The sequence below is a fragment of the Eublepharis macularius genome, chromosome 3 (assembly GCF_028583425.1).
Source record: "Eublepharis macularius isolate TG4126 chromosome 3, MPM_Emac_v1.0, whole genome shotgun sequence".
NCBI classification, from domain to species: domain Eukaryota; kingdom Metazoa; phylum Chordata; class Lepidosauria; order Squamata; family Eublepharidae; genus Eublepharis; species Eublepharis macularius.
Genome location: NC_072792.1, coordinates 183,232,204 through 183,246,120, shown reverse-complemented (window position 1 = coordinate 183,246,120; position 13,917 = coordinate 183,232,204). Strand labels below are relative to the sequence as shown.

General features: G+C 49.1%; 1 protein-coding gene across 3 annotated transcripts; it reads right to left on the bottom strand.

Annotated features, from left to right (window-relative positions):
* Nucleotides 1-524: 524 nt before the first annotated feature.
* On the bottom strand, nt 525-13,690 carry LOC129325420 (potassium voltage-gated channel subfamily E member 3-like). 3 transcript variants are annotated; one of them, XM_054973047.1, is made up of 2 exons: nt 13,606-13,684; nt 525-2,263 (listed from the first exon to the last, which is right to left on the bottom strand). In XM_054973047.1, exon 2 carries the CDS (start codon nt 2,237-2,239, stop codon nt 1,958-1,960), a length of 282 nt encoding a protein of 93 aa, XP_054829022.1. In that variant the 5' UTR covers nt 2,240-2,263; nt 13,606-13,684; the 3' UTR covers nt 525-1,957. The 3 variants fall into 3 exon arrangements, 2 of the variants coding, with proteins under 2 accessions (XP_054829022.1, XP_054829023.1); XM_054973048.1 differs by lacking the exon at nt 13,606-13,684 and adding an exon at nt 9,151-9,205; XR_008596628.1 differs by lacking the exon at nt 525-2,263 and adding an exon at nt 11,874-11,962 and having other exon boundaries at nt 13,606-13,690.
* Nucleotides 13,691-13,917: the final 227 nt, after the last annotated feature.

The window sequence follows — 13,917 nt, the reverse complement described above, 5'->3', positions numbered from 1 at the left end:
TGGTCACTGCCAGGTGCAGGAGCCCATCAGGAGCTCATCCCTCTCATTACGGCACTGGGGAGGAGGCAATGCCGTCAGGCCCCCTTGCCCCCCTTCCTTATCCCAGATCAGGGTGCTAGGGAGGGGGCAATGCCCATCCAGGCAACCCTGCCCTCCCCCCCCTGCCTCAGATAGGGATTCTGGGGAGGGGGCAATGCCCAGTCCAGCCGCTTTGCCCTCCTCCCCACCTCCAGATAGTGGCTCTGGAGAGAGGGCAATGGGCAGCCACCCCACCCTGCCCTCTTTCCTCAACCCAGATCAGGTTGCTGGGGAGGGGACAGTGGCCAGCCCTCCCCCCCCTGCCCTTTCTAGAGCCCATTGTATTTTTTTGCTACAATAGGCTTTGTTGCTAGTTTTAAAATAAATACATCAACACGATGTAAAAATAGGGGAATCTATGCTGAGGCACTAGAGATATGGAAAAGGGAGGGAGGGAGGGAAGGAGGAACTTCACAGCTGAACTGTTGCTAAGTCACAAATTTCATTTTTTTAAATATATATTTATTTCTTACAAAGATGTGTTCCCCATGTTTACACCAATGGCCTCCAAGGCAGTTTGCCTATAAGAATCTGAACACTGCAAGGACAGAATACAAAACAAAGTAGAGTTCAGTCAGCAGCAGCATTAAGAAAGCGGCCAACCCACTGACGATTAACTCTATCCCACCAAAAGCTTTTGGGGGAATTGGACAGTTCTCACCTCAGGCCTAAAAGATAGCGAAGTCAGCAGCATCAAAATGTGTTTGGTGGGGGGGAACATTCCATAATCAGGGTGCCACAGCAGAGAAGGCCCTGTCCCTGGTGGCCTCACACCTGAACTCCCAAGGTGGGGACACCTGGAACAGACCCTCACCTGGCAATCCCAGAACATGGGAAGGTACTGGGGAGGGGAACAGCGTTGCCCACCCCTTGACCTCAAGCTCTTTAGGCTCCATAGGTCAAGATCAGGATTGCACCCTTCAAAAGCACGATATGATTAACACCGCAAGTCCCAGTTAATAACCTGGCTGCTGTGTTTTCAAACCAGGTTAAGTTTCTAGATGCCTTTCATATGTAACCCCATCTGTAACCCCAGACTCCACAGATAATTTATTGAAGCCTGTCTGATTTAGGGGAAAGCCAGTTTGGTTTAGTGGTTAACAGCACCGGACTCTAATCTGGAGAGCCGGGTTTGATTCCCCACTCCTTCGCTTGAAGCCATTTGGGTGACCTTGGGCCAGTCACAGCTTCTCGGAGCTCTCTCAACCTCACCCACCTCACAGGGTGATTATTGTTGTGGGGATAATAATGACATAGTTTGTAAACCGCTCTGAGTTGTCCGGAAGGGCGGTATATAAATCGAATGTTGTTGTTGTTGTTGTTGTTGGGATGTACAAGTCATCTGTTGATCTTGGCCCTGCATCTATGGTTGACCATTTTTCAAATATTGTGGAAGGTAAAAGTCAGGCTGCTGTGTCTCCCCGAGGTGCATGAGTACACATGAGTCTGCAGTCATACGCTCAAGCCCCAGTGAAGGGAATGGGGCCAGCGCAAGAACCTGTCCTCACTTTGTCCCATTTTTTCCAATTGGGTTTGAGTAAGAGAACTTCTCATTCAGACTGAGCGATGAGAGGAGACTGTCTTTTGGATTTCCCCGTTCAAGCGCTGAAATATCTTGATCCATCCCTGAACAGCAACCTATTTATTGTGTGTGTGTGTGGGGGGGGGGAATCAACGTTAAACTGTTTTTTAAAAAATTAAGCCCCCCCCCCCAAAATTGGCACATTCCCCTTGTCTCCTCCCATGTCGTTCAGCCTGCCAAGAGGTATCCCAGTTCCTGAAGGAAGAGCCCAGAAAGATCTAGGGAAGATATTCCGTTTTCGGAGAGCGCCACTATACATCTCCACAGCAGCCGTAGTCTCTCTCTCGGTGCCTCTCCTCATATCATGGTCACTCGGTTCTTGATATAAACGTGGTACGGGTCGCTCTGCTTATCAAATTCCTTCCGGGATCTGGTGTATCCCAAGATCAAACTCCCAACTGTTATAGCAAAGAGAATCATCACGAAGAGAATGTACATGTAGGCATAGCTCTCGTCCTCTTCATTTCTGTGTTTTGGTTCCTGGGCGCATGGATCAGTGTGGTAGAATGTCTGGTTCAGAGCCCTCACCACCGAGTCGAGGCGGCTGAACCAGGAGTCCGTCAGGTTTGCTGCCAACATTGTCTTTGCCAGGAGACACTGTTGCTGGTGAAAAGACAAAAAGAAACACAATTTTGGAACAGTTTTAAGGGGGTAGCCACAGGGCCGGATCTAGGGTTGTCGGCGCCCAGGGCAACCCTAATCCGACTGTCCTGCACACGCACACACACGCTCCCAGCACTGCGTGATGACGTCATCACGCAGGGGCGGAGCAGCGGAGGCAGCGTGCGGGGCTGGGAAGCCACCCGTGCCAGTTGCCTTCCCGCAGTCGAATGGCGCGGGCAGCCTCGCAGCCCCCGTGCTGCCTTTTGCCTGCCCCACAGGACAGGGGGCGGCTGGCTTGCCATGCACCCCCTGTCCTGCAGGGCAGGCAAAAGGCAGTGCGGAGGGCTGCGAGGATGCCCGTGCCATTTGCCTGCCCCGCAGGACAGGGGGCGGCTGGCAAGCAAAGTGGGGCATGCGAATGGCACGGGCGGCCACACTGCCTTTTGCCTGCCCTGCAAGCCAGCCACCCCTTGTCCTGCGGGGCAGGCGGAAGGCAGCATGGGGGGCTGCGAGGCTGCCTGTGCTGCCACCTGTGTGCTCCGGCAGCTGACAGCTGCTCCCAGCGCCCCCTACCTGATGGCGCTGGGGACAGACTACCCTCCCTGCCCGCCCCCCTCCAATCTGGCCCTCGGTAGCCATGTTGGTTTGCAGTAGAACCGCAGGAACTGAGTCCAGTGGCACTTTAGAGACCCACAAGATTTTCAGTGTGTAAGCTTTCGGGAGTTACAGCTCCCTTTGTCTCTCTAAAGCTTACACCCTGAAAATCTTGTGGGTCTCTAAAGTGCCGCTGGACTCAATTCCTGGACTCAATTTCAGAAGAGCTGGGTCCCCAGAGTTCTTATTAGACAGTCTAACTATGCTACCAATGTGAACTGGTTTAACCGTGGCACTGCTTCTTCCAAAAGGAAGCAATTTTGTAAAGGTGCTGAAAACCCTCCGTTGGAGACACCTAAACCCCATTGCAGAACTACAGTTCTATGAACTACACAACCGAGCTAGGAAGTTCGCCCCACGGTATTCTCAAGGTTAAGAGCTCACTCCCTTCTTGACTCATGCACGCATTCTTCAACGGATGGTTAACTCCGTTCCAAAGCCGGAAAACACACAAGGGGGAACGAATGCTCCGTCATTGGTCTGCGGCATTTGATCTGTTTGGCCTCTCCCGTGCTCACATGCAATACATCCACCTGATGCTGAAGTCCTCTACTCATCATGTGAACAGCCCCTACTGTCACTTCTAAAAGCACCCCACATACAGACGGACATTCCAGGCTGAAAGTAACTCTCTGGCAACATTGGTTCAGATCAGAGAATCCTCAACCAACAGTGGCAAGACCACAACCCCTATTGTGCCGTTATCACAAATGGAAGATGCGTCTCTCAAAATCCCCAGGACTTTGTGCTGCCAAGCGACCTCCAGGTGATCTCCTATAAAACATCATAATTAGGGTAATTACCAGAGTTGCACCAGCCACAACAGGCGTGCTTGGCAGGAGCATGAAGTCCCGTGCCAGCCCTTGAACTTGAAACTATTATGGTCAGGATTCACACTCCCTTCTGTTTCGCCGTGAAATGCTTTGATTTGATGTCAAGCCCCCCGTAAAGCTTCCTGGAAGTCTCAGGGTTTGGGTAAGGATAAAATGGAGGAAGGGAGAGAATCACGGATGTTGGTCTGAGCTCTTCAGAGGGAGGGCAGAATAAAAAACAACAGATTAAGCCATCAGTTTCCACTTTAAAATGGTCTGAAGGGTCCGGAACAGACCTTGGAGAGCAGCTGTCAATCAGAGTAGATGATGCAGGCTTAGACCAACCTGTATTTGGACCCTGTCTAAGAGCCAAGCCACAAGTGACGCCTGACACAGGTTGGACACTTGTCAGCTTCCCTCAAGTTTTGATGGGAAATGTAGGCGTCCTGGTCTTGCAGCTTGGCTCTCCATTTAATTGAAGTTTACAGAGTGGCAGTCTATGGAAAGGAGAACATGTGGTTGGGAGGGGATTGCAGGCATCGGGCTCTCACCGAGCGCCCCCCTTCCCCTGCGCTGCATGTGTGAGTGTGGGTTTCTGTAAACTTCAATTAAACGGAAAGCCAAGCTGTAAGACCAGGATGCCTACATTTCCCATCAAAACTTGAGGGAAGCTGATAAGTTTCCAACCTGTCTCAGGTGTCACTTGTAGCTTGGCTCTAAGGCTGCTTCATGTTTGTTTTGGTTTGCACTTTGGATGTGCTCAGAGGGAAGCCTTGCGAAGCCAGGGGACAAACTCTCAAGCCATTCAGGTAACTGTAATCAAAGTTTTATATAGTTTCGAGTAGCTGTGTTGGTCTCAGTAGAACAGCAAGATTTGAAATTTTTAAGAGTCCCTGATCTGTACCATGAGAACTGGAAGCTTGCTCTGTACATTTAAGAAAGAGAACAAAATCATGTGCCGAAGGGTCACAGCTAAGGCCATTTCCCAATGTCCTTAAAGGGACAGCCCACTCACCGAACGCTGCAAGCTTTTCTCTTTCACTCCACACATCTCTGATTTCAAAATGGTAGCAGGCTGTTTGGCTTCCGTTTTGTCAGTGCCTTTTCAAGGACCATGGGAAAAAGTGGCAAAAAAACAGAAGCCGAACAGCTTGCTACTGTTCTGAAATCAGAGACGTGTGGAGTGAAGGGGGAAAGCTGGCGGCATTCCGTGAGTGAGCTGTGCCTTTATGGACGTGTGGAAATGGCCTCCGTCTCCTTCACCGGGAATGCAACAGGAGGGATTTGTTCCTTTGCAGCCCCATAGCTGAGCTCACGCAAGGATCGCAGAGGGCTTTGCAAACACGAACAAATGCGGCTTCCTTGCTTGTGTTTCAAGACAGACAGATAATAACCCCGGAGCTTGAGGGAAGCGCTAAGTTCAAACAGGACAAGCAGTTGGTTTGAGGCTGCACTTTAGCATCCGTCGGTATCAGCTCAGGGCCAATCACCTCGATGGATAATCAGCATCAAATCCTTCAACCTCTGCTGGCAGCCTCCTGTGGGCTCTAGCACAGGTTCGCAATGGCATGATTTCTGCTCCTATCAAAAGGGAGACAGATGTCACAGTCCATGCCTCCATGCCAGCTGACTAGCCGAAGCCCCACGCAAACAGCTGCTCCCGTGGCAGGAGAATCCAGACTGCTTTCATGAATGTAAAAACCAGGTCCCCGGGGGCTAGTTACAAAGGGCTTAAGCAACTTGACTGGCCAGCGCTTGTCCTTCTAATGTCTCAGAACTTCTGCCTGAGATTCCGGCACACAAGACACACCTCCCTGTGGCAGAAGGCATCCAGAGATGACGGCGCGTGGGCTGAACGCAGCATGCAGGGCGGAAACCGTGCCTTTGGAAAAGAAGGACTGGCACTTTTTTTTTAAAAGAAATTTTATTGGGTGAGTAAAAATTAATATTTCAGATTTTCAATTAAAAACCTCACTTCCATATTCTCCCACCCTTTCCCCTCCCCCCTTAATCTAAGACTTCCAACAGTTTTCCAACCTGCTGTCTGAATCTACTACTTATATCCCCTTTTCTATTCTTAACTATCTTAACACACTAGTAAAATAGATAATATATATTAGATTGAACAAAACCTAACATCAAACTATCAGTTACATTATGTTTCTAACTTATCTCCTCTCTTCTCTTGTAAAGATCAGTATCTCCTCCTTTCTGCAAAATTAATAGTTATCTCACAACCACAATTGTCCCTTAACGTCCCACTTCTTTTCCAAATACTGTTTCAGTTTACCCCCGTCATTAAGAAATTCCTCTGGATTCTGTTCTCTCAACTTTCTCGTCATTTTATCCATTTCTGCCACGTACAGCAGTTTTTGGATCCAATTTTCAACAGATGGTACTTCTTGCGTCTTCCACTTCTGAAAGGAAGGACTGTCACTGAAGACATTTTAATCCATGTATTGTGTGCATTTAATCACTTAATTAAATTTGCATAAATTTGCATCGGTAACCAAAGGGAATGTATCCTCCCCATTCCGCTCAGCAAAGCTGGATGCTTTCCTCCAGCCGAGGGAGCATTCCTTCACTTTTAGGGGATAAGGCCAGAAATTCTGAAGGGGGGAGGGGTCCCAGCGCAGAGCCTGTTTTGCATGCAGAAGGTTGTAGGTTGAATCCCCGGCGTCCCCAGTTAATGATCGTAGGTGCCAAGAGTTAAGAAAGACCACCCTCTGCTGCAGACCGCAGCCTGATATGACATTACTGAGCTAGGGGGAGAAGATGCATCCTATTTTTAGCATGATAAAGGAAGGCACCACCTCCGCAATGCCTCCTGCAAGGTCGTCTCTTCTCGGAAGGCACCTGCCTCCCATCCCTTTGTCGGTACAATAAAAACAACCGGCGCTTTTGCATTTTTGAATGACAGATACCTTTTAAATTTGACGTTCAATGAAATGTTGCGAGGCCTGTTAAAGAGAGCCAAGAATGACCCCAGCATTGCTAAGTCCCTCTTCGACACAGTTGCCCTGCATTCTTCCAAAAACCACCCACGGGAAACAGCGCAGGGCTCTTTCATTTCTTGCCATATCAGCCCCATTCTCCAGCAAACACCCTTTATTTCCTGATCCCGTCTTATCAAAACACCTCCTCTACATTTTGTGAATGCCTCTATTGTTTGGTGTCCAACTGGAGACAAGCCAGAATACCTGAGACCTCCAACAACTAGCAGTGCAATCCTAAAAAGAGTTATTCCAGTCTAAGCCCACTGATTCGAATAGGCTTAGATTGAAGTAACCGGGTTTAGGATTGCACTGTAAGTCGCCAAGCAAGAAGCCAGGCTGCCCTCGACCTGCCAGACGTCTTACGCCACCCTCCCTTCTACAATGCCCTGGGCCATAAACAAGAAATCATTTCCTTGCTTGTTTTGGGTGCGTGGCAGAAACATGATCTTCCCCGAGCCTCGCCTCTTCCCACGTGAATACCACTGCTTTTTTCCAGAAGATCAGATTCCACTGGGCTCTTTGAAGTCGACGGGCTGGTGTGAACAGCCCACTGCACAACTTGGGGGAGGAGAAGTCATTCCTATACAGCAGTACTGGTGTGCGAAGTCTTCCCTCTGTCCCACTTTATCTCATCCACAGTCCGTGAACACCCTCTTTCCTGGGAGAGCAGGATTCAAGTCCAGCGGCACCTCAAAGACCACCATCATTTTCAGCATACAAGCTTTTGAGAGTCAGAGCTCCTTTCTTCAGATACTGATGAAGGGAGCTTTGACTCACCGAAGCTCAAACCCTGGAAACCCTGTTGGTCTTTAAGGTGCTGCTGGAGTCTAATCTTGCTCTAGACCAACACAGCTACTCACCTGAATCCATGTCCTGGGTCATTGCATGACCACAGAGACCACCCAATGCACCGGAACATCCCCTAAATTATGGGTGTTCTTCCAGCCTAAGGGTCAGTCAGCCTGCTTTGCAGGGATCGGAGTTGGACACCCACTCTTCCTAGGGGAGCCCCCTCCGAGACCCTCTGGGTTACCCCAGAGTCCCTTCTAGTGATCCAACACTCGGATCATGCACAAACATTGCACCGGAGAACCCTCCGAGACCCTCTAAGATACCCCAGAATTTCTTCTAGTGATCCAGCACTCACATCATGCACAAACATTACACCCGACCACCCTCCAAAGCCCTCTAACTTACCCCAGAATTCCTTCGAGTGATCCAAGACGATGACCATGCACAAACATTGCACCCGACCACCCTCCAAGACCCTCCGAGTTACCCCAGAATTCCTTCTAGTCATCCAAGACTATGACCATGCACAAACATTGCACCCGACCACCCTCCAAGACCCTCTGAGTTAGCCCAGAATTCCTTCTAGTCATCCAAGACTATGATCATGCACAAACATTGCACCCGACCACCCTCCAAGACCCTCCGAGTTACCCCAGAATTCCTTCTAGTCATCCGAGACTATGACCATGCACAAACATTGCACCCGACCACCCTCCAAGACCCTCCGAGTTACCCCAGAATTCCTTCTAGTCATCCAAGACTATGACCATGCACAAACATTGCACCTGACCACCCTCCAAGACCCTCCGAGTTACCCCAGAATTCCTTCTAGTCACCCAAGACTATGACCATGCACAAACATTGCACCCGACCACCCTCCGAGACCCTCTGAGTTACCCCAGAATTCCTTCTAGTCATCCAGCACTTGGATCATGCACAAACATTGCACCTGAGCACCCTCCAAGACCCTCTGAATTACCCCAGAGTCCCTTCTAGTGATCCAACACTCGGATCATGCACAAACATTGCACCCAACCACCCTCCGAGACCCTCTGAGTTACCCCAGAATTCCTTCTAGTCATCCAAGACTATGACCATGCACAAACATTGCACCCGACCACCCTCCAAGACCCTCTGAGTTACCCCAGAATTCCTTCTAGTCATCCAAGACTATGACCATGCACAAACATTGCATCCGACCACCCTCCAAGACCCTCCGAGTTACCCCAGAATTCCTTCTAGTCATCCAAGACTATGACCATGCACAAACATTACACCCGAGCCCCCTCCAAGACCCTCTGAGTTACCCCAGAATTCCTTCGAGTGATCCAAGACTACGATCATGCACAAACATTGCACCCGACCACCCTCCAAGACCCTCCGAGTTACCCCAGAATTCCTTCTAGTCATCCAAGACTATGACCATGCACAAACATTACACCCGAGCCCCCTCCAAGACCCTGAGTTACCCCAGAATTCCTTCAAGTGATCCAAGACTATGATCATGCACAAACATTGCACCCGACCACCCTCCAAGACCCTCTGAGTTACCCCAGAATTCCTTCTAGTCATCCAAGACTATGACCATGCACAAACATTGCACCCGACCACCCTCCAAGACCCTCTGAGTTACCCCAGAATCCCTTCTTCTAACCCAGGCACCCTCTAAGACAATGCAAAGGGGCAGTGGAGGCACCTCTCAGACTGTACAAGGTAGCAGCATCGCTCGCAGTGGCAAAAGCTCTGCAGCTGCCTCCTGTCTGACTTCCAAATCCGGGAACTGCATGGATCCGATCAGCCTCTTTCCTCCCATGCCCTCTTATCTTGGTTATTTACACAAGTGAATTAATTGCATATTTCAAGGGCCAACAGTGGCATTGTGTGTTTTTCCTGATTTGTTCAAACAGAGCTCTCCTGTTTCATTCCATCGGTGGCATGAGGGACATGCTCAGGTTTCGCATGTTTCAGCTGGGCATTTGCAAGCTCCCTCAGGGCCCTTTACAGGACAGCAGAAGTTATGCTTGCCTTAAGGGAGACCAGAGAAGCTCCTGTGTCTTTAAGAGTTATAGCAAAGGGAACTTGAGCAGGCAGTTTTTTCTCACTTCGAAATATCCGGCTGCTCCAACAAACTTCCCTTTGCTCTAAGCCTACTTGCATCTGATGAAGAGAGCTATGGCTCTCGAAAGCTTATGCTACAATAAAGTTGGTTAGTCTTAAAGGTGCTACTGGACTCTTTGCTATTTTGCTATAAACTTACTGAAGCCATCGCAGCCTCCGTCTCTGGGCACCCAATGCTATAATCGACAGAAGATTTCTAACTCCTGCATTTTTCACACAGCAAAGTTAAGATTCCTCCAATCTCTGTCCTGTTGCATTGCTTATTAGTTGTCTTGTCCTGTCGTTTGTATCGGCTTACTTTGTGTAATCTGCCTTGAGTCACGATAGTAGTGGAGGATGAGACTCAGTGCAGGTTTCCACATCCATACAGCAGTTAAAAAGTAAATGGCTGTTAAAAAATAAAAAGAGCCCAAATGGCCTCAGAATGTCTCCAAGGGGGGAGTAAAGGCTCCCCCCTCCCCCCTGAAGCCGTTTCCCCGTGTCAGAATAGCAAGGAGGGAGTTTTTCACCCGTTTTCACCGCTCCATGTGCTGTGCAGCTGCAGGAAAGTTGAGTAAAAACCTGCACGTCTAGCTTGGCCCTGGGAAAGGCGGACTCTAAGCATGCAAACTGCTTTCGTGGTTAATCTCTTTCAATAATGGGGCTGAAGAGCCACCTCAAGTGGAATTTTTAGCACCCTCGCTCACAATTCCCAGGAGTCGGTGCTGTGCCATGAGAGTTAAACTGGTATAAATTCTTTTTAAATATTTTTTTAATTTAAATTATGCTTAATAAACAGTTACAAATATAATATAGATATTGTACAATGATATCAAATAAGTCTTCTATTACAGATGTTAAAGATAGTTAGCATACAATAATATTATTAGTTTTATTTCCAATGTTTGCTACCTATAAAAAAATAGTTAAATAAATGAGTAAATTTTTTCTTAAGCGTAATCCAAAGGCCTGCCATTATTATTGAAAAAAGGATCGTCATAGTGCCAGATCTTCAGTAGATCGGTTATCAAAAATGATATATAAAAAAGAAAAGAAACAATGATTTGTAACCATTATTCAAACACTTAATAACCTGCTTAACTAATCCCGCCTTCCCTTCCCCCTCCCTCTCTTAACTCTATTCCTTCTTAAAAGAAAAACTTTGATTTGTAGCTTTTATTAGAACTCTTATTAACTAACTAAGATAATCCCTTCCTTCATTCCCCCCTCCCACACTTAACCCTAATCCCCCTCTTTTTTCAATGATATTAATACCTAGATCGGTTAAATAATGAATATTTTACAGACTGATAAATAAACTATGGTCTAAATTATGCTAAACAGTTCCCTGTAGCCTAAGTGATACACCCTATAGACTATTGGTATCTAAATCTATACCAAACTTAAAGAACTGTAAAAAAAAATTAATGGGAGCCCTATACGAGCTTCACTGCCTCCCCCCCCCCCCCCATACCTCTACTCCGATATGATTTTTAAAGATTATATGGTCATAACATATTTACATATTAACTGGTATAAAATTGATGGAAGTCTGTAGTGCGGACAAAATCAAAGAGTCCAGTAGCCCCTTTAAGACTAACCAATTTTATTGTAGCATAAGCTTTCGAGAATCAAGTTCTCTTCGTCAGATGCATCTGACGAAGAGAACTTGATTCTCGAAAGCTTATGCTACAATAAAATTGGTTAGTCTTAAAGGTGCTACTGGACTCTTTTTGATTTTGCTACTACAAACACGGCTAACTCCTCTGGATCTATGTAGCGCGGACAGAAACCCTGGCTCAGATAAAGAACAAAATAACGTGCATCTTCAGCTCCCTCTGGTGGACTGTTCCTTGAATCAGAATTATATAATCCACACTATGCAGCGATTAGCCTCCAGCCAACTAAATCTTCTGTGTAATCTGAAAGTTTGCATATCCTGCTAGAGCCCAATGTTATCACATAATCAATAAGCAAGACTTCTGTGGAAGGGATCTCTGACTCTTGAAAGCTTACACTCTGAAAATCTTGCTGGTCTCGAAGGTGCCACTGGACTCCAATCCTGCTGTTTTACTGCCGGCCGACACGGCTACCCACCTAAACGAGACTTCTGCAGGTTGGCGACAGTGCAGCAAAATTCAACCGGTGGGGGACATCGCAGTGGGTTTTGATAAACAGCAGACAGGTGCATCAGGGCAACAGAATATGGCTTCACTGGGGCCAAGTGTCAGCAGGGAACAGGTGGAGCCTTTGACTCACCTCTTAGGAATTGCAATCCACTGGGATTCCGGCAGGGAGTTTTCCCGAGCCTAAGGGCGTGACTTCCTTCTTCTCGGGTGCCTCTTGTGCTGAAAATTAAACATTGCATCAAAAGTGCACCACAAAATCCAGCCCTACAGGCAACAAGTGTTTCGACTACAACCCTGAGATCTTTTGGAGGGTGGAAGGGAAACACTTACTGCAAAAGCCACCAAGTACGACAGGAGAGAAAACAACTGTTGGAATCCACTCACAGAGTAATACAGAATCAGTCATAGGAAAGAAGGAAGAAGTGACCGCTTCCAAAATCACTCAACTGGACAGAATATCTGGAATGCAAGCAAGAGCAGCCTCCCATAGAGATGTGAATGCCTGGAGATAAAAAGCAGAAACGTGCCTCCTCCAGACTTAAAAATAAAATAAAATCCAATGTTAAAAACTGGAGAACTGGGGAGTCTCCTATGAAGTATTTTCTTTTTTTGCAATGAATGAAATGCCTCCAAAGGTTTTGCTTACTCAGATAGTGCAGAAAGAAGATTGCATTGCTTATTAGTTGTCTCATCCTGTTTTTTGTATCGGCTTACTTTGGGTAATCTGCAAGGCGTGGGTTCGTCTGGAAGTCGGGTTGCCACCTCCAGGTAGGGCCTGGAGATCTCCCGGAATTACAAGAGCTCCCCAAACTACAGAGATCAGTTCCCATGGAGGAATGTTTCAATGTTCAACTCTTTATTCAAAAAGGGTGCTTGTCCCCCTGTGAAGCCAATGAAGCTGGGGTAGTCCAAATCATAAACTTCTTTTTATTTGCTACCAAACCTATGCTTTCTAATTCCAACTTTTGTTTTTTCCTACCTCTTAAATAACAAACGCAACCAAACTAGACGTTACAGCCTCCTGAGTCCTGCCCCTGGATGCTGCCCCTTTCTAGAGGTGAACTTGGGCCCGATCCGGATTGGGCCCACAGCACAGGGGGGGCAGACCATCTTGACCCCCCCCCCGCCCTTTTTCAAGCGCTGAAACAGATGCAAGGGCCTGCTAAGAGCATGCAACGCAACTGACCGCTGCTCTCTTTTGCCAGGGTACGCTCGCAATTTTGCTTGTGCACAAGGAAAGCCCTTATACTTTTGCAATAGGACCATGTCATATGCCATTAGAGGCGCATTTTATGTTGCTAAAGCAGTAGGTGAAGTTTAGGCTGCAGAAGGAGGTACCTGCATGTCATTTCAGTTTCCCACAAATTTCTATGGGGGGGGGGGTGTTTCCCCCCCTCCGGCTTGCAAACTTGACACCTCTAGTCCCCCCCCCCCACCCTCCCGGGTCTGGTCTCCCTCTCGCCCCCCCCCCCGGTCCCAACCCTCCCCATGCACGCCTATTCCAAGCGGGCCGGCCCGGGGATTCACGCCCCCGGCCCCCAACGGGCTGTCCCTTCTTTCCAGGGCCCCCTCTAGGACGCCCCCCGGCGCCTCTCCTTCCAGCCGGAGGAGAACTCGTGTACCGCCCCCCCCCCCCCCCGGGAGCGTGCAGAAGTCCCAGGAGGCTCGACCGGCACCCGGTGCCCTCCAGCCTCCCCGGAACCCGCTCGCTTTCTGCACGCGCTCAGAGGCACCAGAGCGCGCCTTTCGCGCATGCAAAGCGAGCCTGCCCTTCCGCCGCCCCCGGGGCGCGCTTGCACGTGTGCATGGGCGACCCGCGTGCATGAGCCGTGCCGTCTCCCGTGCGCCTCTCCCGCGCTCACCTCGCCTGCAGCACCGCCGGGCGCCCCGTCCGCAGCTCCTGCTGGCCGGCCGCTTCGCTTGCTGCACCGAGCGTGGCCGGGGCGGGCCTGCCCTGCGGGGCGGGCCAACCTGCCCTGCCCTGCCCTGCCCTGCCCGCTCTTCACTGTCGAGCAGAGCAGGTTGGTCTGAAGGGGGCAACGGAAAAAGGTGCCAATTTCGGGACCCCCGCAAGGCGTGGCTTCGTCTGGAAGTCGGGTTGCCACCTCCAGGTAGGGCCTGGAGATCTTCCGGAATTACAAGAGCTCTCCAAACTACAGAGATCAATTCCCATG